This window comes from Buteo buteo, chromosome 28, assembly GCF_964188355.1.
Source record: "Buteo buteo chromosome 28, bButBut1.hap1.1, whole genome shotgun sequence".
NCBI classification, from domain to species: Eukaryota; Metazoa; Chordata; class Aves; order Accipitriformes; family Accipitridae; genus Buteo; species Buteo buteo.
In genome coordinates this window covers 1633830-1661489 of record NC_134198.1, presented here as the reverse complement: position 1 = coordinate 1661489, position 27660 = coordinate 1633830, and the positions used below count along the sequence as shown (strand labels likewise).

The window sequence follows — 27660 nt, the reverse complement described above, 5'->3', positions numbered from 1 at the left end:
TGGCAGGCAAACAGCTGGAATTTATGTAGATTCCTATATGTTAAGGTATGAATATGCATTATTTTATGAGACTCCAAAACCAAGTATATACGCAGATGTCACAAGAAAATATTTAACTGGCTGATGAGATTGGAAGGGTTCCTAGGTAACTTAGGGAGTAAGCTTTAACTAACTATATGGCTTATAGTACAAGTAATATTTCCCACATGCACAAATTTTAAATCAAAATACTGGAATATACTAAAAGAAAACCCCAAATTAAATGGAGCTGTGGTGGTAAATAAACATCATTAACTTAAGGAAACCATCTCAAAGAGAAAATTATGTTTAAAGGAATTTTAAATTCATACTACATTCCAGATTGAGGTCATTCAAAAGTACAGAGCTCAGACCTGTCAGACAGCTTTGTCTTTCCTCTGATGTCTTCATCCACTGCCTACCTAAATTAATCCATCCATATTTGACCTCAGCTAACAGGTCTCTTAGGGGAGGCTAACACTGCATGCTTTGATCTGCAAAGCTGTAACTTGGCTTAAGTGCCACCGCTAAGACCTGCAGAGATGCAGTTTTCTTGGTCCTGGTAAGGAACTGTCTGCAAAATGAGTTCCCTCAAAGGAGAGGGAAACTTGCCATTTCTGGACAACCCCCAGAAAACGTGACCAACCACCCACTAAAAAGAAACCTCTTCCCCACACCCCTAAACAAGGAAGAATCTGGCTCATTTTCCTGTCCTATGGGAGAAGGAAGGAAGGATTGATGGAACAGTATTAAAGAATATTGTAGTCAGTACTCCTTGGGAGTGAATATTAGCAGCAGAGCTCATCTTTGTCCTTGATTATGGTTGGAAAACCTTGTCAGTGCTGTGCAATGCAGTCTTTTTGATCTATAATTTTATTAAAAATGCTAACAATATAGCAATATTGCACAACAATCTTTTTGAATGCCATTCCTCCCTTTCCAACACTTGATAGTCTGCTATGTGGGGATTTACCGCATCTTTTTCATTTGGTCTCACACCTATCCTTCTGGCTTTTCACGCTGTCTTTGTTTAATGAGAAAAGAAACATTGCTAACAGGTCTATCTCCATCATAACTGAAGTATTTATCTAAGAGTAAAATTCAAGGTGCTGCCTGTAGTGAATAAATCTGTAAAGAGTGTGGTCAAATATTGCTCTGCTATGATGCCTCTTTCCTACATTTTTTTCTAAGGATCAGCAAAGGAATATTTTCAGTAAGGCTACGGCAAGGCAATGTTTATTACAGCAGTAATTTGGGGGGAGGTCAGAATGTTGACAAATACTAACCAAATTTTTCATTTACAGTTTTGTAAATACTTCCATTTCATCACAGGAAAAAGAACTTGAAAATAATTTTAAATATCATTATTTTGATATCTTTATATATTGAAATACTGGTATTGCGTTTAGCAATGGTAACTTTTTTTTTTTTTCAGAAAATTGCCTTAGATTTAATTTATTTTCAAAAGTATAAATATTATTTGATATTGAGATGAAACTTTTTGCTTTGAGTTAAACAAAGAGTTCCAGTTCAAAGGGATTTTTTTGACCCAGAGAAAATATTTGTATTGTTCACATATTTCAAAAGGGCTTTCTTTCTAATTCAAACACGAGCCAAACTACTGATTGTCCAAACATAGCTCTATAAATAAAAAAAATCATGATTGAAGTTATGCTTCAGCATAGTTATGAGAACACAAGTTTATTAAGACAGGAGAAGTAAGCATGATATATTTGGAAAGCGCTTGGAGTGTGATTTGTCCATCCTTCATGTTTCACTGCTTGCTCCATACGGCCTCAAAGGACAAAGCCCACCACGCCACTGGTCTGCTCAGTGGTCCCCCCAAATGGAAATAAAGAAGCATTAGCTATCTCATAATACAAGCTGTCGGTGAAACGTCTTAGTGCTTCATAGGTGATTTAAAGTCTTTTAATGAATCTCTGGGCTATTGTATATTTGGTGGGCCATTCTGTGCTGGGGATGTTGGTTTCAATATCCAGTTACGCTCAAGCTGCAGCTCAGTGAGCAGCTGAGCTTGATCTCCCGTGCTTGTGAGTGCGTGAGATGAGCCCCAATGCCTTCACTCTGAGCATCCTTCACCTTCGCAGTAAAATTGCCACCCTCTTTCTCCTCTATACCCCCACATACGTGAAACAGTACAGCTGCCTCGGTGAGAAGATAGATTGTTTTTACTGGTGAAAAACGGAGTGTAATGGTCAGTGTCCGTGCTGCCCGGACAAGGAGCCTTCTAGGAGCTTCCCCGGGCTCCTTGGGACCCAAGGTGTTTAATGAATGCACAAACCGTAAGATCTAAACATCACTCAAATCTTTGCCCTTCAGTCAAATTATTTTCAAACTGACCTCTGGATTCACAAGCTATTAGAAAAGGCGAGCGGGCACAGGACAACGCTGTTGTAGAAGCTTATTTCCATAAGGAGCTAAGCTCAAAATTGATCGTTTGGCATATGCTTAAGGCTTTTGTTGATATGCAAGTAGTAATTAACATTTACAATACATCCCTAATAATACTTTAAACATTCAAGGTAATTCAAACCGTGGAGTCTAAAATAACACTGTACCTATGAAAATACACTTTTAAATTTGGTTATATTTGGCTTTTTCATGGAGTTTCTGGCATTTATTCCTTTAGATATTTATAAAAAGAGACTTAAAACTGTCACCAGTAAAGTGAATGATTTGCAGTGAAATCAGACACAGAGCCTGGCATCCCACTTTATGCCAGGTGCCGGCTTTATCTTGGGTTTGAAATATATTGCTTTTTATTATGTTTTTTTTTATTTTATTTTTGAATTGGATAAGTTTAGTTATTGCAAAAGCAAGACTATTCGTAATGGTTTGGGCCAAATATAGTGCAGTCAGATGGTATGCAGGTTTACCTAAAGAGCTTTGACAACCTCTTAATCTTGATATGTAGCACACCGTCTATTCTAGTCACGGTCATTTAAAAAACATATAATGCATGTCATGCTAAATTGCACACTAGCTGTTTGTTTAGTATGGACGTAATTACACCATAAATTGAATTGCGGTTGGAACTGAAAAACAGACCTGTAGCAATATTTTCAAAGTTTATAGGTCTTTTTGCTAAACCGCATCTAGATTTTCCCAGACACCCTATAGTCATCTTACTGCCCATTAACACTCCTTTCTGCATGAGGTAAGGGAAAACAAGCCTCAGGGGCCAGCGATTTACATTCTGATTTGACAATATTTCTAAGTCTATGTGTAGTTTTAAGTAGGAGTCCAGGACATGCTACGGTACTAAGGTCAGTTATTAGTTTGCTTGTCTGGAGATTCCTCCTGCTCTGTGGAGTTTTGATATCTGCCTCATACTTGAAATTCTTCGGTCCTTGCACTTTCAAAACTTCCATTGACTGATCTCAGTATTGATTGCTTGTGAACTGTAACAATCCCTCTTGCTTGTCTGATGTCTTTAATCTTTTTATCCGTCTCCATGACTAATCAATATTTATATTGTCGTGGAGGCAATATATCCACATCCAGGCTCATGTGTCTGCAAACTCAGAGAGTGTGTTTGTAAGACAAATTGGTGTAGAAACAGCTAAACGATTTCTGGGATGGAAGAGGAAGGCATTCCAACATATCCTAAATACAAAGACATGTGTGATGGAGTTACCTGTTACCTGTTAATGCGTTTTCTTTCTACCAACAGGTCCCATAAGCAGCATTTTGGTGAATAAGTATGGTAGCCGGCCTGTGATGATAGCAGGAGGTATCCTGTGTTCTTTTGGAATGATTGCTTCTTCTTTCTGCAATAGCGTCCTGGAACTTTATCTATGTATTGGTGTCGTTGGAGGTAAGAGTCCTGTTTAAAAGGTATTATTGTATTATATTATATTACATTATTTTATGGTATATTATATTATATTATTCTATATTATATTATTTCTAATACTGTTCTACCAATGAGCCTTACTGATCAAGAACCCACTGTGCAAGGCATTGTACAAACGTAAACCAAGAAGGTAGCAAGATCAGTTCATTTCAGCTACCTGAACTATCTAATCATTTAAATTAGCTGGTATGATGTTAAATTATTTCTTAGGATAATTCAGGAACAACTGATGATTTTATTCGATAAATGCTGTATGTATGTAGTGTTCCACACTGCACTGTAATTATGGTATAAAAATTGATTGGCTTGTGACAGCACTTATTACAGTCATTTGTGTAGAATTTCATATTCATTCTTTTAGCTTTCAATCATGTTGCACTTCAAACGGGGTGGCAGAGGCTAGCAGAACTCTAGTAAAAATGCGAAAGCTAGTACCAGCTTTCTGTAGGTTTGTAGATACATATACTCTCACAGAAAAGTATAACAACTCCCAGCTCAATAGCTTTCTGTTTAAAATCCCCCAGGGTCAATCCCCAAAGAAAATTATTCATATATCATCAAAGGCAGGGATATTGCCTAAGGCAATGAACAACAATGATCATAAAGCCAGTAAATTAAATAACCTGCTTATCAAAAGTTGTGAGGTGTTTTTTAAACTACCTCCTCAGAATAAGGAAGGCGAGATGAAATATTTGTAGGTAATAAATGAATGGGGTAATACTTGTTCCTCCATTCAAGCTCGTCTTGTTTTATGTTGGGACTAAAGGAGTCCTTCTTTGTTCAGTGATTATTTCTTAAAGCTCTTATTTTTTACACCCTAAACGTGGGGCCCACTGAAAGGGTGGGTGGTCTGCTCTGATGCATGCCCTCTACAACACTTCCACCTTTAGTTGTGACTTCCATACCTGGGGGAGTGGAGCTGAATGTGCTCCAAAATAATTAGCCATCTTAAGCTCCACTTTTGTATACAAGTCTGATCTTAAATAGAGCTGGAAATAAGAAATGAGGAGATTTATGCATTTAAATACACCCTGCATTCATTGTAGCTGAGGTGACATTTAATAACTTTTGTGAAATGAGCCAAGAGAGAATCGCATTATAGCTTAGTAAATATAAAAATGGTGAGTCAAGGCCCTGATACTGTCATTGCTCTGTGGATTCCCCTGTCTCTATCATTGCTGAAACACAACAAAGAGTTTTGGGTTTTATTGCAGTGTTACGGGGGGAAATGGCAGAATGCCACCACAACACAGTCTTGTGTTAACACACGTAGACAGCAATGAAGCTGTATTTCATTCCCTGATGCTAGTTGGTTTCTGTCTTTGTTGGAAACCACTGGATTAGATCTCGGTCATTTTAGAAATAACTTGAAAGAGGTGTGATATGTTTTCCAGTGCATGACCTGCAATAATACTGTCTTTTATGTGTTGTTTAGGTCTGGGTTTAGCTTTCAACTTACAGCCTGCCTTGACCATGATTGGCAAGTATTTCTATAAGAAGCGTCCCATTGCCAATGGATTGGCCATGGCTGGAAGTCCAGTGTTTCTGAGCACATTGGCACCTCTCAATCAATTCCTCTTTAATGCGTTTGGCTGGAAAGGAAGCTTTCTCATTCTGGGAGGACTTCTTTTGAACTGCTGTGTGGCTGGGTCACTTATGAGACCTGTTGGACCGAAAACAGTCCCTCCTGTGAAAAAAGATGTTGAAAAAGGCACAGGAGATTCTACCTTGCACAAAAACAACAAGAAGTCTTTTTGGCAAACTATGAATAAATATCTAGATCTGTCCCTCTTCAAACACAGAGGGTTTCTGATCTATTTGTCAGGAAATGTCATTATGTTTATCGGTTTCTTCGCTCCAATAGTATTCTTGGCTCCTTATGCCAAGCACAAGGGAATTGATGAATATTCTGCTGCTTTTTTGCTGTCTATCTTAGCTTTTGTAGACATGTTTGCTAGGCCTTCAATGGGACTTGTAGCAAACTCCAAGTTTATCCGGCCAAAGATTCAGTACTTTTTTAGTTTTGCTGTCTTGTACAATGGCGTCTGTCATATCTTGTGCCCTCTGGCAACAAATTACACTGGCTTGGTGATATACGCTGTATTTTTTGGGTTTGCATTTGGAATGGTTAGCAGCGTTCTTTTTGAGACATTGATGGACCTCGTTGGGGCTGCCAGATTTTCCAGTGCGGTTGGACTTGTCACCATCGTGGAATGTTGCCCTGTGCTCATAGGCCCTCCTCTAGGAGGTAAGAGTCTCTTTTATTCCATTTTTTCAGACATTACAGCATAATCATGCGATTTAGCATTGAATTAATATAAACACTGTTCTTAATGTTTAATGTTTTCGCTGTGACTGTAGCATCAGTTATCTTTGGGCTTTACAGCTGCAGATCCACACGAGAACCTAAAGGTGTGCTTGTGCAATAGATAGATTAAGAGCATTCTCTACTGGCCCATCAATCCAGGTGATAAATGTGTGTTTTCCTGATAGCACATAGTGCTAACTTTGCAACCTTGATTTACATGTATTCAGCTCCAATTTGCTCTTTGCCAACACAGTTCTTACTCTCTTGAATGGGTCAAATCCACCGGTCAGTTGTTGTGAAGATCTCACAGAGCGGCTTATAGTTTCTCTAACCTAGTGGCAGCAGGAGGAGCACTTGCTTAAAATTAAAATAGCAACTTTAGTTTGTCTAAACGGAGAGGACTGGCATTTCTAGAAAGAAGAAAGTGGCAGGGAGGTGCCAGACAGGACAGGGACGTGTTCAGCAGCCTCTGCAGGATGCACGCACGGTGGAATTCCAGCTCGGTGCTGCGGAGCGTTGCGCCCTGGCGCGGGTTCACACCACCGCAGCCGGTCCTTTAGCCTCTTCCTAGAGCCAACCCATACATGTAAGGCAATTCAGAGTGTGAACTGACTGCAAGATGGCAATGTTGCCAGCTTCACTCTTTTGAGTGTAATGGGAGCTTAAAGGGAGCCTGGGGGTATAGCTTGGACTATTTTCATAACTTTTGGGCCTCCAGCACCCAAAACGATGAAGACTCTTGTCTAAAGTTTTTCTGTTTGCTTGCTTTTTAGTCAGTACTTAGTAATGCTGTTAGTAAGTTTTATAATCTTAAGGTTTCTGATTATATAAGAGACTAAAGAAATAGATGCTCAAATCTTATTGAAAAGTATTGGTTACTTGTGTATGTGTCTATTGCAGTGTAAGCCCAACAGTATGAAAATAAAGATACTGAGATTACCGGCCTTGTGAACATATGCTATACCCACATAGACAGTGCCACAAAAGGCAGCAAGATTACATGTGTCCAAAAGCATTTATACATATCAAAGTATTTTGAGGGTTAGTCAGCATTTCTATGAAAATAGCAATGTCGAGTGAAATTTTAAATATGCAAAACCAAATCCACTCACTTCACTGCAATAATATTTGTCCAAGTGCATATTTAGAAGTCCTCAAGATATTCCATATTTCCCTCAACTTGTAACATACAAATTGAATTTGGTAATGGCAGAACAGCATCTATTCTTCTGACACAGACTCTTCCTATGCCATCTAGTGGGGGGAGGGAGCCTGGCACCACCAGAGTCCAGCCTGTTCTGTTAGGTTCTGAAATCAGTATTAATATTAACTCTAAAGATAGTAAATCTAATATTTATGGAGCAATAGCAAATGCAACACTTTATTTTTCAGTATATTTGCTTTGCGGAAGTTTTGAAAAGCATGTGTTTGTGCTATAAAAGCATGAATAATTGATTTATCATGTCAAATAGAGACAGCAAAGGGGATGAACATGTGGAAAAGCTGAATTCCAGTTTTGACTAGTTTATATCCTTTAAAATATTATTTTGAAGTAATGTTAATGAGGAATTTCATTTTTAATCATGAGTTTTATGAGACCGCTCACTGATAAAAACCAGTAAATTGTAATGTTTACACTAATATGTGAATTATGCACTTGCAGTGCTATTTGAGTTTTTCCTAATACGAGGCTGGAGAAATAAAGAAAAGACTAAAACAATTTAATGGCTTGTAAATGTGTATTAGCTGAATAGGCTGGCATTATGGCTTCAACCCAGTAAAAGCATCTAAATCCATACTAAATTGAAGCGCGCAGGTTATCCTGTGAAATTCAATGACAGTGTAGCAGAGTTCAGAGCTAAATACTTGGATACATATGAATGTTGATTTGGGAGTTGGGAAAATTTAGAAAGAATGGCTCATAAAGTGGAAGGACAGTTATATTTTATTTTCCTTGTCATGACCAAATTAATCTCAGAGGTGTGGATGAAATTTTAGGGGCAGGCTTCATAGTTTAAAACTCAGCAGTTAAGTATGAGAGCTGAAGGGACAAGCCTTTCTATCGCTTTCACCAGTCACAGGAAAGTAAAAGTGAAAAGCAGGCAGTTGATGCACAGTGACAGCAGCCTAAAAAGGCACGTACCTCTTCATCCTATTGTCTGTATGCAGCCTCTGTGAGTGTCAGACAGTCACTCCAAAACAATAGGAAACAAAATTAGGAGGTGAATAAAATAATAAGGCTATGTAGGAATGAAAATGAAAGAACTAAAAAACTGTCTGTCATTATTCGTTAAGCTTTACTTACTTTGTTCTTCAATATTTTATCATTGTCAGTGATTCCAATAACAACTGCTACCTTGACTAATCCAGATTTCGTTAGAGCTCGTCTATATATGTTAGACAATTACAACACATTGAAAATGCTTTTCTGCTCCAGCTTCAAAACCAAGCAATATATAGCTCTTTCTCCGAGGGAAAGATCTAGATTGTATTGGGTATCCTATTCTAAAGATTCAGTTTCTCTCTTCTCGTCTTTGTATTTCAGGCTGGTTAGTGGATGTTACCAGAGAATACCAGTACATGTATTTTGTCTGTGGAGTGATTGTGATTGTGGCCAGTATCTGGCTGTTCATTGGCAATGCCATTAACTACAGGCTTTTGGCAAAAGAAAAGAAGTTAGAAGATGAGAAGCAGAAAGCACAGAAGAACGCTGACTCAAAGGAAGCGGAACCATTAACAAACAATGAGAATGAAGATGCTGCCAGCAGAGTAGATAAAGGTCTTGAAGATCCTTCAGAAAGAGAAACCAATATTTAATCTGCAATATAGCTCAGAAGGCAACATTTATGACTTCCATTAGAAATATGTCTTCAAGACAGAGTCCAGGTTTTGTGGTAATAATGATCAGTCACAATATTGGATGGGAACAGATTTTTGCCCCGTGGCAAGACTCTAAGTTAAATTACTATCTACCTTTTATTTATTTCAGTGATACAAAATTGAGATTACAGAGGTAGTGACTCCATGCAAATGAGTCCATCAAAGTATGAGTCTGGACAATCAAGAGTCAGGTAAACCAGACTATAAAGCCTTCCAATGAAAAACAGTTTTGTGTCAAAAGTATATCTAATGCAAAAGTATCTCCTAGTCTTATTTGGGAAGATACTTTGTGTTCATCTTTAGAGAATTGTTAAAGTCTGTTGAAATAATCTGCCCAAACTGTACTTACCACTAATATTAAAAAGAATATAAGCTCAAACATTTGTTTCGAAAGAGACAGAGTACCTGAGTGAAGCACACTGAAACATTTTCTCTTTTGTATGCCCACTAGATCAAAAAGATACATTATGTCTGTATAAACAATTATAATATGGATGTAAAAGTTAAGGCTAGAAGATGAACAATTGGTGGGCACCATCTCTAAAATACAATAAACAGCTGAATTACAATATATTCCAGAAGTTGTTTCCTCCTGTGATAGCTGACTACATTGTACTTCAACATATACATTTGAACACAAAGTACGTTCAGACCTCACTAATTCAAACTACGCTAAAATCTGCCTGTACATAAGAAGATTTTAAACCAAGATTTACATCGCTAACAAGAGTGGCAAATAGTTTGTTTGATTAGGTAATCCTGTATGGCTGAAGGATCTGGGCTGTGAAGCCTTCTTCCTAAAGGGACTAGATTCAGAACCTGTTACGAAGTCAAAAAGATACTCACCCTTGGCTTTTGTGACCTGAATCAGTCTCATGGCAATGACTTCAAAGTAGATGCTTGGGTTTATTGGCAAGTCATTAGTTGGTCCGCTGAGAGGAGATTTAGGGTCTAACTTCAGGTCTTTGCAGACAGGTAGCATCATACCAGTTCTCACCCCCCCTTTCCAAAGTATTTGGTGAAAAGCTACTTCTTTTTTGTAATGCCAGTTCAAGCAAAAATGCTGCAAGGCACATTGACAGTGCCAGTCTGGAACCTTTGTACTGACGTATCATTTTTTTGCAGGATATTTGGTCTTGTGTCTATAATTTCACACAGACACTCATATAAATCAAAATGTACATTATTGTTCCTCTTCCTTTAAGCAAAAGAAAGCATAAATCTACAATTTTACTTTACAGAAATGATTTAGCATTGCACTTGAAAGGTAAAAGTGCAAGCTTCTGAAGGTATTCAGTGAAAATATTTCTGTTCTATTTGTAGGTGAGGAAAGGTGCTATTCGTTTTGGAGAGTTGCATATAAATGCCTCAGAAGTTGTGAAAATTAAGGGTCTGATTCATAAAACATTTATGCACTGTTTATGCAGGATACACATACCCTCAGTTCCAGGAAAAGAATATCATTCATTTTAGCCCTCTTTTAAATCTCAAAAAGTTGCAAATATATTGGACAGACAGCTAACTGTGCTAAACACACTTTGAAGCACCAATAACAAAAGAGAAAAAAAAAAAGCAAAATCTAGCAGGTTTTAAGAAAGCCATTTCTTAAGAGTAGTGTTCAATATTATTATTTTCAATCTTCTTCTAAAAATTTTCGAAGTACTTGCTTCTATTTTGCTGGGTTATCGTCTTATATACTATGAAGTTCCACAGTAATGCTGAACTTTTTCATTATCTCAGCATTGTTTTGGGGGAGAAGCATCACGGCTCTGCTCACAGCATGATACAGAAATGAATACCTACTTTTTACCTAATTATATGCAGGAAAACCAAACATCTTCTACAAGTCCTGTAATTTTATAGGCACATCAGCAACAAAATATGTGCATTTCAGAGTTTGGGGAGAAAATACGGGTTAAATGCTCAGATTTGAGTGGTGTACTGTGTAAAGGAGAGTGATTTTGTCCCAGTAAAATTAAAGTTCCTCTCCTAGCCCCCAGCTTCAGAGAAGAAATAAATACACCGCTCCTTCTTCCGAACCATAGCCCTGCCAACAGCCCACGAGGTAAAAGCATTACTCTGTTTCTGGCTAAACAAACGTACGGGGTGATTCCAGGATCTGTGAAGGCCCTACGTGCCCAGAGCCAGAAAGTGATTAGGAATTTCATAGACACTAAGCTTTCATACAGTGATTAATATCAGTTATAAACACTGGATTGTAAAAGATGAACTGAAATTTTAGCTAAAGAGTAGTCATCAGGAACATCACTCGGCTCTTGACAGCAAGTGGTAGAAAGGCAGAGGTTATTTGAAAAGACATTAATATAGAGGCTGAACCAAAATGTCTGAGGCAAAATTCTAGGTTCTTTATTATCTCTTTGCAAAAAAACAGTGTCATTAAGAATACAAGGTAGAAGACAACAAGTGTCAACTTTTGACTCAAGTCTGCTGAAAGTTGCTGTTGAGTAAATGAAGGACTCAGGAAAAAGATGATAAAAAAAGGGCTTACAGGTAAAATGAAAGCAACTTACCTGTTTTATGCAGGATTGGAGAATATGATGCAACATGGCATAGGAAACAAGGGAAAAACAAGGTTCCTCGAGCCATAGACACACCTGACCACCAGGAACAAAAATTATGTTGCTATCTCAGCAGAAATAAAAATTTGAATAAACACAACCTTCTGCAGAGATACTACTTTTTCATCTCTGGTCAGTTATGTGAAAAAATAATGGGAATAAAAGAGCTGCTTTATCACCACTCACAAAGTGCAATTTTTAATCCCAGATGGTAAAATGATGTAGCAGGCAACTGGAGCAATATAAAGTAGGAACTGAGGCAAGTGAAACATTTCCTTACACCTCCTTCATTACTTTCCTCTTATTCCTAGCAGCAAAATAAAATCCATTAGAATACTCTTGATATTACTGAATGTTAAAGAAGTTAAAATCCAGAGATGAATGAAGAAAATTGGAACCATATCTATGCAAAAACTGCCTGGAATTAAAAAACTGTGTCTTCCAAATAACAGGTCCTAAAAGGGCAATTGCCTTGTATAGGTAGCTCTTATTTCTAAAAGTAGTAATAATAAAAAATTGCCTTGAATCACCTCTATACTGAGCAGTAAAGTAGCAAAAGGAGTATAACTTGCCTTCAAACCCCTGAATATCACTCTTACTGAGTTGTAATTTATACTGCAAATCATTTCATCATTTCGTTTCTGCTTTCAGGATAAGACCTGGGTATATACCATCCCTCTAAATTCCCCTGGTTTCTTTTAATTACCTCGTCCCCAGTCCGGACCAGTGCACGGTCAGGACTAGGAGATGCCCCAGCCCTACGATAAAGAACTGTGCTCTCAAACTTCATGACATGCCACATGCATCTGTTACACACTATGAAGTCTGTAGTCTCCGTCAGTCAACTCAAGGAAATCCTTAATTGGTCTTAATCTCACTTATACTCATGTATACTTCATCCTTTTCATTTCTCTGCCACAATATCACTGAGCCTAATTACCATCTTGCTTTTATTTGAGCAATGAAGAAAAATAATGCCAAAATTTTTAAATTAGTAGGAAAGGGGATAACATCAATAATATTTTTCCTATTTAACATCAAGGTTAAATTTCAAGTAGTTTCAGAGTACACATCCAGATACTTTTATCTCTTTAGGGGTTTTTGACATCATACTCTCTAGTAGCTGGAGAGTTCTTCTGTATTGTCCTTTCTAACTCCAGAGAAAGACTTCTCACTGATAATTCTCAGTGAGAATTATCATACTTTTTCAAGAACATATCAAAATTCCACTCCTCCCACCTCTCCCTATTGAACTGTGGTTGCAACTGTTGCCAGTTCTGTATTTCCATTAAGTTCACAAAAGCATCTTTTTATATGAAATCCTGTAGCATAAGTAGTCAGACTACAATCCTTTTATTTCAGGAGTGTGATTTGTGAACTGTTTTGACAGAGTTAGGGAAAGTCTTATTTTATCTTCAAAGAGATTTTTTTTTTTTTTTTTAAATTGTGCTGTCCTTATGAGAGGGAGTTCAACTTCTTGCTGAAGTGAATGGCAGCAGTTTCACTGACATCATGATTCAAAATTCACATGAATTTTAATGGTCTTCTCGCAAATCAGCATCCAGCATGCTTAGAAAACATTTGGCAGTGTGTACCTAATTGTTACTCCCAGAGAACTCTCATTCCTCTTGAAGGTTCCCCACTCCCACCCCCAACCATTTTGATGTACCACAAAGAATTTGGACCTGGAATGTAGTGACTTTTTTCTTAAATGCTTTCTTGTCATTCTCTTTCCTCAAATTCCTAAGCAACATTTTTTCACATGCTATTTTCAGGTCTGGATGGTTGTGAGTGTTAGTGGGGAGATATTATTCAGATGGATGATAAGCTACAGATGCCACATACAGCCAGATTTGGGGCAGCCATCAGGATTTCACTAAACAAAGCCAGTGACCAGTTTTATAGATGAACATGCTGTAAATGATAGCGACAATTTTGCCTAGAACAAAATTGAATCAAGGCGACTTTTGTTAGTTTCTCTATAGATGACTATTTTTCTACTCACAGAGAGGAATATAAAGGAAATTTTTAAATAATTATTTTCAGAGATGACATATCAATTTTAACAAGGCTCTCTGGATTTTTTTTGGGGGAGGGTGCTTTTCTGATATTTGTGCATATATATATTGAAAGTGTTTGCATGTATTATCACATTTTTGATCACAATTTGCATAAGCATTGCTATGTAATTTCAACATAATTTGCATGTTGTTGTTTTGCAGTTCAAATTTTTCTCTTCATCTACCTCTCAATTGAAGTTTGGAGACTTGCACGACCCTGGAAGAATACAGTTAACAAAAAGTATAATGATAAAACCTTTTTAAACTATTAGAAAGTCTCCCAAATATTTGAAGCTACCTACAGTTCTATTTTTAAGGCAGTGCATATTTATGACCAAATTCTTTGTATCAATTGGCATAGCTTTATTAAGTCTAAAGACTTAACCCATACTGGTGTAGTTTTGACTTCACTGAACTGGTATAAAAACTCAACATGTCATTTAGATACCCAAAGTCTACTGCCCTTTCTGTGAGATACTGGCCTTCCTTTTTTTTTTTTTTTTTTTTTTTTTTTGTTGTTGTTTGTTTGTTTTGGTTGGTTGGTTGGTTGGTTTTTTTCCATTTCTGAGTTAGTGGAATTAAATGGAAACACTACTTAGTTGATACATCAAAGCAGTTTTAAAAAGTATTACAGAACACTTTGCAATTTGCATCCCTGAAAAAAATGTTTCTTTGGTTTAGAAATAACACAGAGTTCTAGCTTGCTTTCCCTTTTGCGGGGCATTTGAGGGAGATGGTCACAAGATATTGGATCAGGGACAAGGTATAATGATTGTTCTTCATATGCTCTATACAAAACCAGAGATGATGATTGTTTATTCAAAGATATTCTTCTTTTTAGTCTGCAAACCATTCCTGCCTTCTAGGACCTAGTACAAAGTCTACCGAAGCCAACATTAAAAAAAAACCCAACTATCATCAGAGTCAAAGAGCTTTATCAGACATTGGAGGTGATGTGCCTTCAGTGGAGACTTCAGCCTTATTTTCTCCATATCAGATCTCAGGAGTATCAGATATAACACAGCAAATGCAGGATTTGTTGCAACTGGCAAATTTAGCTACACCTGCATAATATTCCTAATGAATCAGTCCCTAAATTAACGCACAATATGTATTATTTTTATAGTCTATGTAAATAAAAAAACCAAACACCATAAACTCTGAATGTAGATTATAAAATATAGAGGATATATTTAAATAAATATCTGAACAAATCTGTTTAACCCCAAAGGAAATTATCTATTTCCTTTCAAGCCTTCCTTCAGCAGTTTATATTCTTCATTTTTCTTATTTCCAGAGAAAATGGTTTATGTCTTTTGGGAATGTATATATAGACATATATATAAGGGAATATATATTCATATGTCTGTATGTGTGTATATATGTATTCCCCTATATAAAAAGCTCTAATTTATATATATTATATATATTTATGTATATATAAAATATATATAATGTTTTAGAGTAAGTTTCATACTGTGCCTGATAAATGAAAGATATTTGTAAGCAAATAAAAGACTTCAGCAAATGACAGAAAAATTTAAAGGTTTTCTGTAAGAGTGTATTTTATTATTTTTCAGTTTCTGCTGGCTTTATTTATAGTAGAAATTCATTCAGAAAACTGCAATATTATATAACACTGTTATTTCAACCATGACTCAGTTCAAAGTGGCCTAAGATCACTGAGAATTCTCCTTGTTGTTAGACTGTAAAACCTACGTTGTTGCTGAGGGGGTTGGTTGGGTGTTTTTGCTGGGGAAATACCAACTAGATGATCTCTGAACAGACTGCAACACACAGGCTGAGTTTTCATCTGTTGCAGTATGTATGACAAGATCATACGAAGTATTGATGGACATGATATTCTTGTAAAAAGTATGGAAAATGAGAATACTCAAGGCCCTGCAAACAATATTCCTGTTAAATTATTAGGGGCAACTCTCTAGAACATGAGACTCTAAAAACACTGACAATTTTTCATACCTTTTCCAGGTTTGGTTATTTTATTTTGGGTAGGCAACCCCATGAAAAGTCTACATTTGCCTCTGACTCTTTAAAAGTTCTACCTTAAAGTTATTGAGAGATTTTTCAGAGTGGTACATAAAGCACATGTATAAATACCCTTCCTGAAGTGTGACATAGGTGCATTTTCCACTTTATAGCCTACTTGGAAAGTTGACCATATCTGCAGTCTACCAACAGAACTTGGTATTGCTATGCAATAATTAAACATGCAGTAGCCATTGTTGTTGACTAACAATTTTTTTTTTCCTTTTTGTATTTTGCAATACTGTACGGTTTTTACTTGAATATATTGGCTAGATTTTTTTTTTTTTTTGACAATCATTTATTAGCTAGAGGTGCTATTTATGTTCCAAAGAGATCTGGGTGAATGATAACATTCTCATTCTAGATGCCAAATCCTTTTTTTGGCCTGACAAAATTCATTGTTCATAATGTATATTAATCCTGTAAAATGCTTATGCACTGCATTACATTGTATTTAAATGCAATTTTGCTCATTAACTTCTATTCCAGGCTTGTACTAGTGTCTAATATGTCAAGTTTGTCCATATATATTTATGGAAAATTACAATGAGAAATGTGTATGATAAGCAATTGAAAAAAAAAAGAAAAATGAAAATAAAATTTCCATGTAAAGTTTCTGAAAGGATGTAAATGGTGGTTTTTTTAGACTCTTTAATAGTAACCTATTTACACTTTTGAAGTGTGCAAATATTAATAGATATATTAATTGATTCACTATTCAAATGTAGGTAAGATCTCAAAATCACTTCTCCTTGCATACAGAAACAGAACTGGAAGATTTCCTATGTAGGAAAGATATACTAGCAGCAGAATGGGCTACCAGTCCCTTGCAATTCCTAATTCTACCCTAATTATGATTTAATCTCATATGTTACTCAAATACCATCTGGACACCCAGGATTTTTCCCCATTACTCTAATTGGGATGTTTTTCTATGTTCCATGTACATGCTATATCATTCATTTGTCACTAATAGTTGTTTCATACAGAAGAGGAATTTATCCATATGGCTTGAAGTAGTGGATGGTGATAACTATTTCATCTCATCTTTCTAAGCATTCCCAGATCCTATGTATTTGCCGGTTGACTTAAGGTTATGATTTCTTGCCCTGGTTAAATTGGTGTTTATTTATAGGATGTGATTGGATAATTAAAATTAGACATATTAAGGAGATATTAGAGATAATATTAATATTAGAGATACTAACGTCCTTGGCATGCTGTCTACACACCTTTTACACAGAAGCACAATAAGCTACTAGGAAACAAAGGTGTAAAAGATGAACTATTAAATAAGAAAGAAATAACTTTGTCTATGAAAGCAAATAGTCTCTATTTTTTTATTTCTAATACCTCTTAAACAAAGAATGTTATCTATGTTATCTATAATCTTCTTGATATGGAAGTGTTGATTCATCTACCAGAGTATGTTTAGATTTTCTTTAGATTCTCGCCCTTTTGTAATATTTCCATATTTGAGTATTTGTAATATTCATAAATAATACATTTTCAGGCATTGACCAAACAAAAAATAAAAATAAAGTTAAAAATACATAGTGGTAAAGCTGTCCCTTTGGCACGATGAACGAGATATGATGTTCAAAGACATTGTTGATATCACTTGCATGCCTAAAGATATGTTGCCTCACAGAATTGATTGTATGACTAAAATACATTGCTGAGTAATAACCTCTGAATTCAGAAAAATCATACCTATTCCTGAGGTTTTGTATTTTGATAGTTCAGTGGCAAGATAGATGGACACCTCAATCTGTATGTTGTCTCTAAGGTCAGCTGTTACTCTTTTCCCACAAATGGTATTTTATTCTAGTAATGAGGCTTTTTAGCTCCAGTGATTATCCCAAACTGAGTTAATAGGTTACATTTACCACTGCAGCTCAGCAGTAATCACTTCCACGGTTTTATTCCACTGATCCTTTACTGATTGCCATTCAGTGAAGTTCCTAATCCATAAGATGCATATACTTTAATACATACAATATAATTATATCCCTAATAGTATGTATGTGAACATTCATTTTTCCTCATGCCTCCTCTTTACAGACCCTGGTATGCATGCATTTGCCATAGCACGTTATGCTTCAGTTCATCTTAAATTGAGATAAGACAATCCTCTAGAGACCAGGGATACCAAGTTTATTGTTTAAATATAAAATCAGAATGTAAGCCAAAGAAAAATGAGTGATATATATATAGTACATTAACAAAAGACATAACTGGTGATTGACATTCACTGGTTGAATAAGTAGTTCAATGTTCATTAAGTGACTTCTAATTTCCAGTGCCTGATGACACTAAACTGTAAGTATATTCCATGAGATAACAAATATTTGGTTAGAATATATCCACCACTTTGAACAACTGTTTTTCTCATAGAAAAGTCCTGCAGCATCCTATTGTATAATATAATGATGTTTTCACCTCAAAATGGAGATGTAAAAACATGATTCTGTTGTTTCTTTGACTAGCATGAACCCTCAGTCTTGTAGTCTTTTCTGTGCAAAGGAACTCTTGACCTAATCCACAGTTACACTGTTTTTCTCATGAGATATAAAAAAAAAGATGATTTACCTGGAGAAAATCTGGAAACATTCAGGCAGAATGATATTTTAAGGACACTTAACACACTTTTAGTCCATTAGCACATATGGATCTTATAACACCTGGAACTGTACTTTCTTCAATTCAGTTTAAAATTTTGGAGTTGCAGATTCCAAGTATTATTTGCAAATTACCTCAAATCAATATTTCAAATTAGCATATCTCAAAGAAAAGTAAGTTGTCAAAACTAACATTCATCTTAAATTATTTTCTTCTTAGCATTTTGTCAAAATTTAGAGTAAATAGGCCTGGAAGCTAATCAAATTACTTCCCCTCTTTCCTGTGCTCTTCTCATCCTAACTTTTTCACTCATACTGACCATGCTGAAAAAATATCCATCAAGTACAGTAATACATTTTAGCTGGTAGACATGGATCTTCTTTTAAACAAATTATACCTGAACAACAGCAACAACGGTAAGTAAAAAAAAAAAAAAAAAAAAAAAAAAAAAAAAATTGAAAAAAAAAGATATTTTCCAACTGTTTCGAAAAGCAAAAACTCTCAGATGTTATATGATAAAAAGCATCTCTGAGAAATTTTTTTGAAATGGCCAACTCTCCATAAAGAAAAAAGTGAATTAAAATGCATGACTGGAGGAAATACTGTTCAGCATTTGTAGTTATCATCCTAAAATCTTGCACCTATTATTTCAATTAAAGATAGAATTAGATGTTAAAGTCTGGAAATTGACAATTTTGAGTGCTTTTAAGCATTAATATCTATGCAAGGATTTCTTTTGTTTTGTTACAAATGCTATGATTTTTTTTTCTTTTGATATGTCTATTTTTTTTCTGAATTTAATTATATTTTTCCCCCTGGAAATTGTGTAACTGTAGTTAATCAACCAATATGTATTTTCTGTATAAAACTTGCAGATTTATTGTGATAGCAGAAGGGTTTTAGTGCCTTCTATACCAAACTGTATACAGTTCCTGTCAGTCTCATGGCTGTTCCCCTTCCTACTTCCCCTTCATATCATTCCTCATAAGCTGGAAATGTGCACAATCTATTTGAACTCTTTAATGTCTATGAAATTGGAATGGGAAATTTGCTAATGTCATTTTCCTTGTTTCTTAATTTAAGAAGTTCATTGGCACAATCTATTTGGTTTTATTGTCCTCATGAAAGTTCATGGAGACCTACAAAACCCACAAGCATTTAATAAAGCTCTTTATATGGTATTTGAATTCTGAGCACAAAAGCCATATGAAATATTTAGGAAAACGTGTTATTCAAACATCTTAAAACTCTCAAAAGTTTCTGTTAAAATAAGTTTAAACTGAATACTAATAGAAAAGATTTGTCTTACATAATCTGGTTCTGATATCCATAACTTGTATGTGCTTGTATTTTCCACAAAATAAATATTTTCAGAAATGGTCCTGTAGAACCCTAAAGCTGTAGCTATGCACCAAAAGAAATGGCAAAGTATTCTGGAATATCACACATGTGTCAGTATTCACTGATGAAGAGTTTATTTTGGAGGAACAGTGATTCATTTTGCCAACCATCATAACATACTTTGATTAATAACTGCAATTCCAGTTTGGCCTGAATGATAGATGAGTAGCAGTTAGGCATGATAATTATTCAGTTCAATCACTGAACTGAATAATTGGGGAAAAATAGTTGAGGTTGAACTGAAGGATTTTTTTCCTCTCACAAAAAAAAAGTGTTTCTTTGCTTAATTACAAAACAAAGCTTTTCGATTCCATTTTGGGCCTTCTGAGTGGAAATAAAGGCAGAGTTGGAGACCATTTACGAAACAAAAGGATTTGGCAATGATCACATTATTCATCAGACATACAGAGAGACAGATTCAGTTCTTTCTTCTGCCTGACATGAATGAAGCCATGATTCCCTCTTCTAAAGCTGCCGGGGATTCAGGAGCGCATTGCTGTCCTGCTGATAATTTTTACTGCTGCAGAGACTGGCAATCTTTTGTTCCATTTCACATGGCAGCACTCTAGCACCTGGACTATATGTCATCCAACAGCAAATATTTTATGCAAAGGGAAGGAGCACCAATAAAAGAAATTGCTCCTACCTGCACAGCAGTAAAATCCTATGGAATTGTGTTTGGGGATTATCATAGGAAATGCATCGGTTTGAAAAGATACATAGCTTTTGAAAGACTGAAATAAAGTAGATTGGCATTGATAATCTCCTCTTTCTTTTTACTCAGCTGATGTCCACTGCAAATAAAAGGTTTTCTTCTTGAGTATTAATGAAACCCACAGTCAGCCGTGTTGTGTTTACATGGACATGGATCTGTTGTATCAGAGGTACAGTCTGACTTGATTGAAAATGACTGCCTCACAGAATTAGGTATTTGTCTTCCCATCCTCAAACCCGGAGGCACGGAAGTTCAGTCTGGATACAAAAAGTAACTGAAAATGGGAAATAATGCCCCAAAGTAGCAGTTATTTTCCAAGAGAGTCAATCTTTCTAGCAATATTTTTCCCACAAGTAACAGTGTCACTAAATGGTCCTAATTCTGGGTTCCACTCAGGTTTATTACAGCAAGATTTTGTCTTAAAATTAATCAAGTGAAAAGATATTAAAAACTCAGTCTTAAATTCTGCCTTAGGGACCACAACAGCAGCGACCCGGAGGTTCTGTGCAGCTGGCAGAGGGTGGCAAGTGGCTGTTAACAGAAGGGTATAGTCCCAGGAGCTCAAAAGTGTGACATCCTTAGTTGCCCTCAAGAATTTGAGATTTAACAGGAGTTTGCAGCCAGAGGACTGCTTTAAGTTCTGCAGTTGGTGCAGGGCATCAACAACAACCACGAAACACCCCGGAACCGTTTCCAACTCCATTTTGCGTATCTGTTAATAACTTATTCCCCCACCCGTGTCCTCAGAGTTGGCGATGTGTTTGCTGGTTACCGAAGGGACAGTCACCGAGGGGTCTCCACCATAGTCTTTCTCTCACCTTCCTCCAAGTACGGGATGGAAATTGCTTACCTCACACTTTTCTGTACGTTTTCCAGATTACAGTTAAGCATCCACAACACACACTGCCTGAGCGATGCCCTTGCTTCAGAGCTGCAAGGTGCTCGGTCCTGGGGCTCATCTCACTGGCTTACAGCAAGAAGGATCTGTTCAGAACGCAGCCCAGATTCTTCCTCGCGCTGCCCCAAACCATGCCAAGGGGTGATCACAAAACATTTAGGCTGAACAGTTTGTGTGGTTCTTTCTCTGGTATTTGTAAGCTTCAGCGTGCATGGGTATAATCCACAGGGAAAATGTAAAGTTTTTAATTTGGGGACTTCTCTTTCTGATGGATTTTGCCAAAAACCTGAAGAACCTCACATGGAACCAATCAAAAAGCTTTGTGAGTAGATTTTTCCACTTCAGGATGCCTGTCCTTAGAAGGGTTTCTCTGCCAAGCAATTTTCAGTCACTTTATGGAAAAAATACATTCTGGAATAATTTTTTTGACCAGCACATGTGACTGTGAAAATTCTAAGCAGTCACATTCTGGAATTACCTTTGGGTGGGTGAAAGGAGCACAAAAACCCTTAAAATATGAGGAGACTCAGGAATAACACATTCAGGAGTCTTTCTTCCACTCCAGAAAAGCTATTCTCTTTTGGTACAGACTTTATGGGAAAGCCCATATATTTAGAAAGGTGTCCCTTTAAAATAGGGTCACAGTATAAATAAAAAGAAATTAAAATGCAAGATAACTGGAATTTGTTTCACATCTGTCCTATGGATTATTTTAGGATATTTCCAAGCAACTTTCTGGACTTGATTTGTCTCTATTTTCCTACATTTCTAAGCATACAAGAAATCATGTCTAGAAAGCTTTGCAAACAAAGGTGAAACCTATGAAGTCGAGGTGTAATATCAATGACTACTAATATTTTTATGTTCTCAGAACACATACGGTTTTCCTTGTCACCTTTGTAGCAGCTGAAGAACCACTTCCCCTGTTACAGAATTGCAGGCAATAAGTTCTCAGCATGAGGTTGCTAGCATCCCTGAAGAAAGACCTCCACGCAGCTACTCACTTTCTAACACCTCTGGCCTAGAAATAACTTCATAGTTCAGCAAAACTCAAAGCCGCATATTGAATTAAAGGCAACTGTTTCTCTCCTCAGCTGCTTATTTCTAAGCAGGGTTTATTACGATAGGAAAGAATAGATATGGACATTTGTAACAGTGCTAATGCATTAGATGCTGAAGAACGTATAATGGTCTGTGGAGGTAAAAACATAAATCAAGCACCAGAGTTTCAGGAACAGTATCTAATCTGTCTGAAAAGTCATCTTGCTCAGTCAGCAAACTACAAAAATTGTGGTTTTTTACTATTTTTTACTACTATTATTATTATTTATTTATTTAGTATTATTATTATTTACTATTTTTTACTATTTTACTATTTCTTTTACTTTTTTTTTTTTTTTTTACTTTTTTTTTTACTACAAAACCAAGTATCTGTAAGTCAGACTGGGTAGCCCTACGCTGCATTGACTGGTTAACATCCTACAGCTCTGTGGACCTGCAGAAGATGTGGAGCGAAGGGAAGGTCCATACGGCCTCCTGCTCTCCTGCACGTTCCTAGCTGCTGTGTTGAAAGCCAGACAGCTCCTTTTTGTCACCAGTGGTTGAAGAGAAGGTTGTATGCTGCCAAGCTGGTGTAATGTGTTCTTTTCCCGCTACATCTTTTCCTCCATGTCACAAAATAAGGCATGCTCTCATAGCTCCCAGTCTTGAGACAGGATGCAACAAAGGGGAAAGGCTCTGCTTTCCCCAAAACTTGGAGCGGTGCCTGCCCTCAAAGCTCATGAGAGGGGTCTAGGAGCTGGTCCTTACCTGCCCAGCTCTTCTCTCACTTTTTCCTTTCACACAGGCTTTCCAAATGCACTGTTGTTTCTCCCAAAATGCTCTCTAACTGAAAATATACATGATTGCTGCTGAGTAAATAGAATCTTGCCGCAATATGGTTCTGCTGCTGCGTGACAGGTTGTGACATATTATGTTGTAGTGGTTCAGTGAAACATTTATGTCACAGTAGCCACTTGCTTCAAGATGGAGAAGTAGATTACTTACGTCTCTGCTACAATATCATCCGCATCATCTCCGTTCTGCTGTCCTTAAGCCTGTCTGATCCACATCACCACACAAACAGCTCTCTACACCACATCATATTTTGCTGTTTCCATCTCCCTGAAAGCCACAACTCCCCGTACAAAGCTGAGCAACTTAGAGTGTGTGTGAGGAGTCCTCCCCGGCAGCGTACAGACTGATTGATGAGGAGCACTTCAAACCAGCCTCTTACTCTTCATTAGTAAGGCTACAAGGTGAAGGGAGAGAGTGGGGTGGTCTGCGAGTGCCACACGCTGTAATTGCTTCAGCTTTTCCAACCCACGTATGCCTGTACGTGTAGCTGTGAGACAATCGTGAGTTGCCTGTTGGGACACTACAATGAAAAAGACGGTGTCTTCTCAGGACCAGGACATAAGCTGTTCTCCAAAGCCTTCATCTCAGCACAAAGACAAGGAGAAGGGAGGAAGGAAACGATGAGTGCAATCCGCAAAGGACATGGTCGGCTCTGTTTGTTTCTAAGTTATTGTCTGACTTATGAGGTTCGAAGTGTAGCAGTCCCTTCACTTGAGGTAACGATAGTGTTTCTGAAACTTTTTGTGAACTGATGAAAATCACAATTAGCCTCCTGGCTTCAGTTGCATTACATGACAGTGACTCATGGGTGCAATGCAGTGTTTCTGCCTTCTGTGCTGCAATTCTGAAGGGCACTTTTATTTAAAACATGATTTCCGTTACATTATAGAAGAGTTAAAACAAACAAACCTCTAAGAAGCTAGTTTATGGCCCTCTACAGTTAACCTTCTAATACAGAGCAAGAATGAACATGCCTGTTCCGATGTGCAATCCAAACCTAGCATTGGATTTACAACTGAATTTCTGAATACATATGAGAACGTAGGGTCTTCATGGGGTTCTGCAAATTTCAGTCTTGTCCAACAGCCTGCTTGATTGCAACCTGTTTTAAATGAGTTGGTGATTCTCAGCCAGAGATGTCAGGAGCAGCTTTGAAAATATGTTTCATTGGGTAAATCCTCCCATTAAAATCTACCAGTTGGGTAGGCAGGTAGCAGTTCTGGAAACTGTGACTTCAGTGAGTTGCAATTTTAAATTAATCCCCAGGAATTTATCAATCTATCTATCTATTTATATTATAAATAGAAAAAATATGAATACATTTGTAAAAGTTGTTTCATCACATTTGTATACACATAGTATTTAATGTTCAATATACTGTAAATGTCCCTAAAGACAAAAGAAAGAAAATAATTTGCTTCAGAAAGCAGATACTTCTACAGCTGTTTACTTGGTCTCTTTTACATCTAATGAAAATAGGGTTATAAAAAAAGGTCACACAAGTTTTCACTCAGCACTAAAACAATTTTCTTATCCCAATCAAGTAATTTAAAATCCCAGTACTGAATACAGCTTTTATATCTCTTCACTTTCATTTTCCCTAGTATGTATGTGTGAAGGTCCATAGGAATCTGCTGTACTGAATATACACTTTCTGTGGAGCTCTCCAGGTAACTTTCAGCTGAATTTCCACTTGATTCATTTCCATTTCAGAATATTAATTATTAAAAAAATGTTTCATATTTCAACTTTTAAAGCTTTCCTGCTCATAGGGAACAATCTTCATTTAATTCAGGCAGTTTCTCTATATTCATAATTAACTGTCTATTTTATATTTCATCTCCTTAAGCTCCTCTGTTAGGAAGATTATTAAAAAAAGAGTATATAGGAAAGTGTCAGAAACCTCGTCTGCTTGCACTGATCAGTAAATGAGATCTATCCTTATAATCTGAGTCATCAAGAGAATCTTCTCAGAAGATTAAAGGAATGGCCCTGAAATGTTCTGGTAATCGAAGTCACGTAAAGTCAAAAAGCATACTCACTGCTCTGTTCATGAAATCCATACTTTAACAAAAGAAATGAAAGGCATCCTCGGCCTTCTCAAACTTCAAGACTGCAGCTTACAATTGAGCTGAGGAGAATAAAAGGTTTAGCTTAAGCCTTTAAAGAGTGATGCAAGTAAGAAATCCAGTTGGGGCTCCACATCTTTTAAAATAGTTTTAAAAGGCACAGTCAAGTACAACAAATTGTACACACTGCAAAAAAAAAATCATATTTAAAGCTCATCGAAGGCCAGGTTAATGTGCTAAAGAAGATCTTTCTGCAATGATCTGAGAATTTTCAATTTTATTGCCATCTACAGCTTTCTGACCCTTCAGCATGTCTCTGTTAACCTGATCTTCCAGTGCGCTGCCCATTGCACTGCAGTAAATACCTGTGCAAAGTCAGTAATCCTCCAGTTCCGATTCTTTTATTTCCATGGCATTATGGAAAACGTCACCATCATGACTGTCACCTAGCAATAGCTTCCTTGCAACCCACTAGCATATGCTTTTCCATGAAATTACTTGGCTTATTTCTACTAGATATTTGTATTCAGCACTGTGAGGGAAAAATAAATTGTTGACAGAATGCAAGAAATAGTCTAAAAAATAAGATTACTCTCCCAGAATTAAATGAGATTTGACTGGTATATAAAACAGCTATGTCACCTGATATTTGACCATTTGAGGAGCTCACCATATAAGTCATACATCACCTAGAGCATTCCAGGTCTGGTGCTAAGAGATGTGAATTTGTTACAAATAATTTGGGGAAAGATGAGAGGATTTGATGTGTCACATGTCTAAACTGTGAAACTGATTGAATATATACAGAAAAGTGAAAGCATGTGTTAAGCAAAAGTAGATCCAAGTAAAACTGTATCCATAACACTTGATTAAATAATATTTTTTGAGAACCTAGATCCTCATCTGATGTAAATCAGCTCTATTACTATAATTTTGCGCAGCACATGGATAACATTTCTTTTTTTAAATTAGTTTTTCCTACGTAATAACTACACTCAACTAAAAAGAAAAAGAGCAAAGGTTACACCACAGGTTTTATGAAGTTTGAAGAATTCATAGTAGAAAGCATCCCAAGAAAATAAATGGAGCTCTTGGTGTCCATGAGCTCAATAACTAAATCCAACATTTTCACTAGAAATGCATTTGCTACATGATAGATCCAATTTTGTACCCCTGCTCACAATAAACCTAATGGTTATTTATGCATGTATTGTGCTATTGAACCAGTTTTACACTATTTAAAAATAACTCTCTACTAGTATACTGCTTGTATTTGACACCTCAGCCATTTGACACATCAAGTTACTTTTCCCTTTCTTGTCATTAATTCTAGAGGGGGATTTCTGCTGTCCTCAGATCTCTAAGTAAGGTGAGATTAAGTACTTTTTAGAGATGCCTGTCTCTTCCTTCATGCGACTCCATGTGACTACGGAATACCTCTCCCTCTCCCTCTCCCTTTCTCTCTCCCTCTCCCTCACTTCTTTTCTCCCTGTAAAATTTAATTTTTCTTCATAGTGTTCAGGTTTCACTGAAAAAATACAAAAAAATTGTTTTCATCCATCATTAACAACAAAACAACAAAACCCCTACCAAAGTGAAAAATCCTATAAAAACTATTTTTTTAGCAAGCAGTAAAATCCAGTATTATCATAAACCCAGTTTACCCCTGGGAAAGAACTGCATCAGGCTGAGGTTCATAAATTTATTTTTCACAGAACCCTGATCCTCATGGTGTTTTGCACAGACCAGTCTTCCTGAACTGTTTTTACTCTCATCAGGAATAGTCTAATGGATTTTGGAGTACAGTGATCACCAGCACTAATGTGATAGCAGAAGTCTGGTCTAGGAGTCTTTTTCCCTATAACATTAGGGGTAAGCAGAGGAAATGATGTAATAACCTTCACATTGCTTCTGTATCTTTTGAAGATCATCATGTTTCAACCCTTAGTTTTTTCTTGGCCTTAACTAGATGCAATATTAATATTCACCAGGCTGAGAGGAAGTTCTGATATGATATGTTGAATTATTCCTGTTGAAATATTAAACTGAAGTTCTACTATTTTTTTGCAAATTTACTATTCCCCATAACTTTAAAAGGGAAAGGGATGGCTGTAGATTCCTTACCTTATTACAAATAATTTTAAAATTCAAGACAAGACATAAATAGGACTACTGAGAAATAATGACTACTGCACTTGCTTCTGTATTTTCACATTAATTAAAGTACATAGCTTTATACATAACAAAATATTGAAAGTCAAACCACAGAAATTAAAAACTTTCTGAAA

At 36.5% G+C, this 27660-nt stretch overlaps 1 protein-coding gene across 7 annotated transcripts in view; it reads left to right on the top strand.

Moving 5' to 3' along the window:
• Positions 1 to 16393, top strand: part of SLC16A7 (solute carrier family 16 member 7) — an 83786-nt gene extending 67393 nt beyond the window's left edge. For 6 of the 7 annotated variants that reach the window (XM_075059125.1, XM_075059126.1, XM_075059127.1 and 3 more), the window contains exons 3-5: positions 3713 to 3856; positions 5331 to 6143; positions 8749 to 16393. In XM_075059125.1, the coding sequence (XP_074915226.1) occupies positions 3713 to 3856; positions 5331 to 6143; positions 8749 to 9020 (1229 nt within the window). In that variant the 3' untranslated portion in view covers positions 9021 to 16393. The remainder of the gene's footprint in view (positions 1 to 3712; positions 3857 to 5330; positions 6144 to 8748) is intronic. The other variant, XR_012654636.1, reaches the window with a different exon arrangement.
• Positions 16394 to 27660: the final 11267 nt, after the last annotated feature.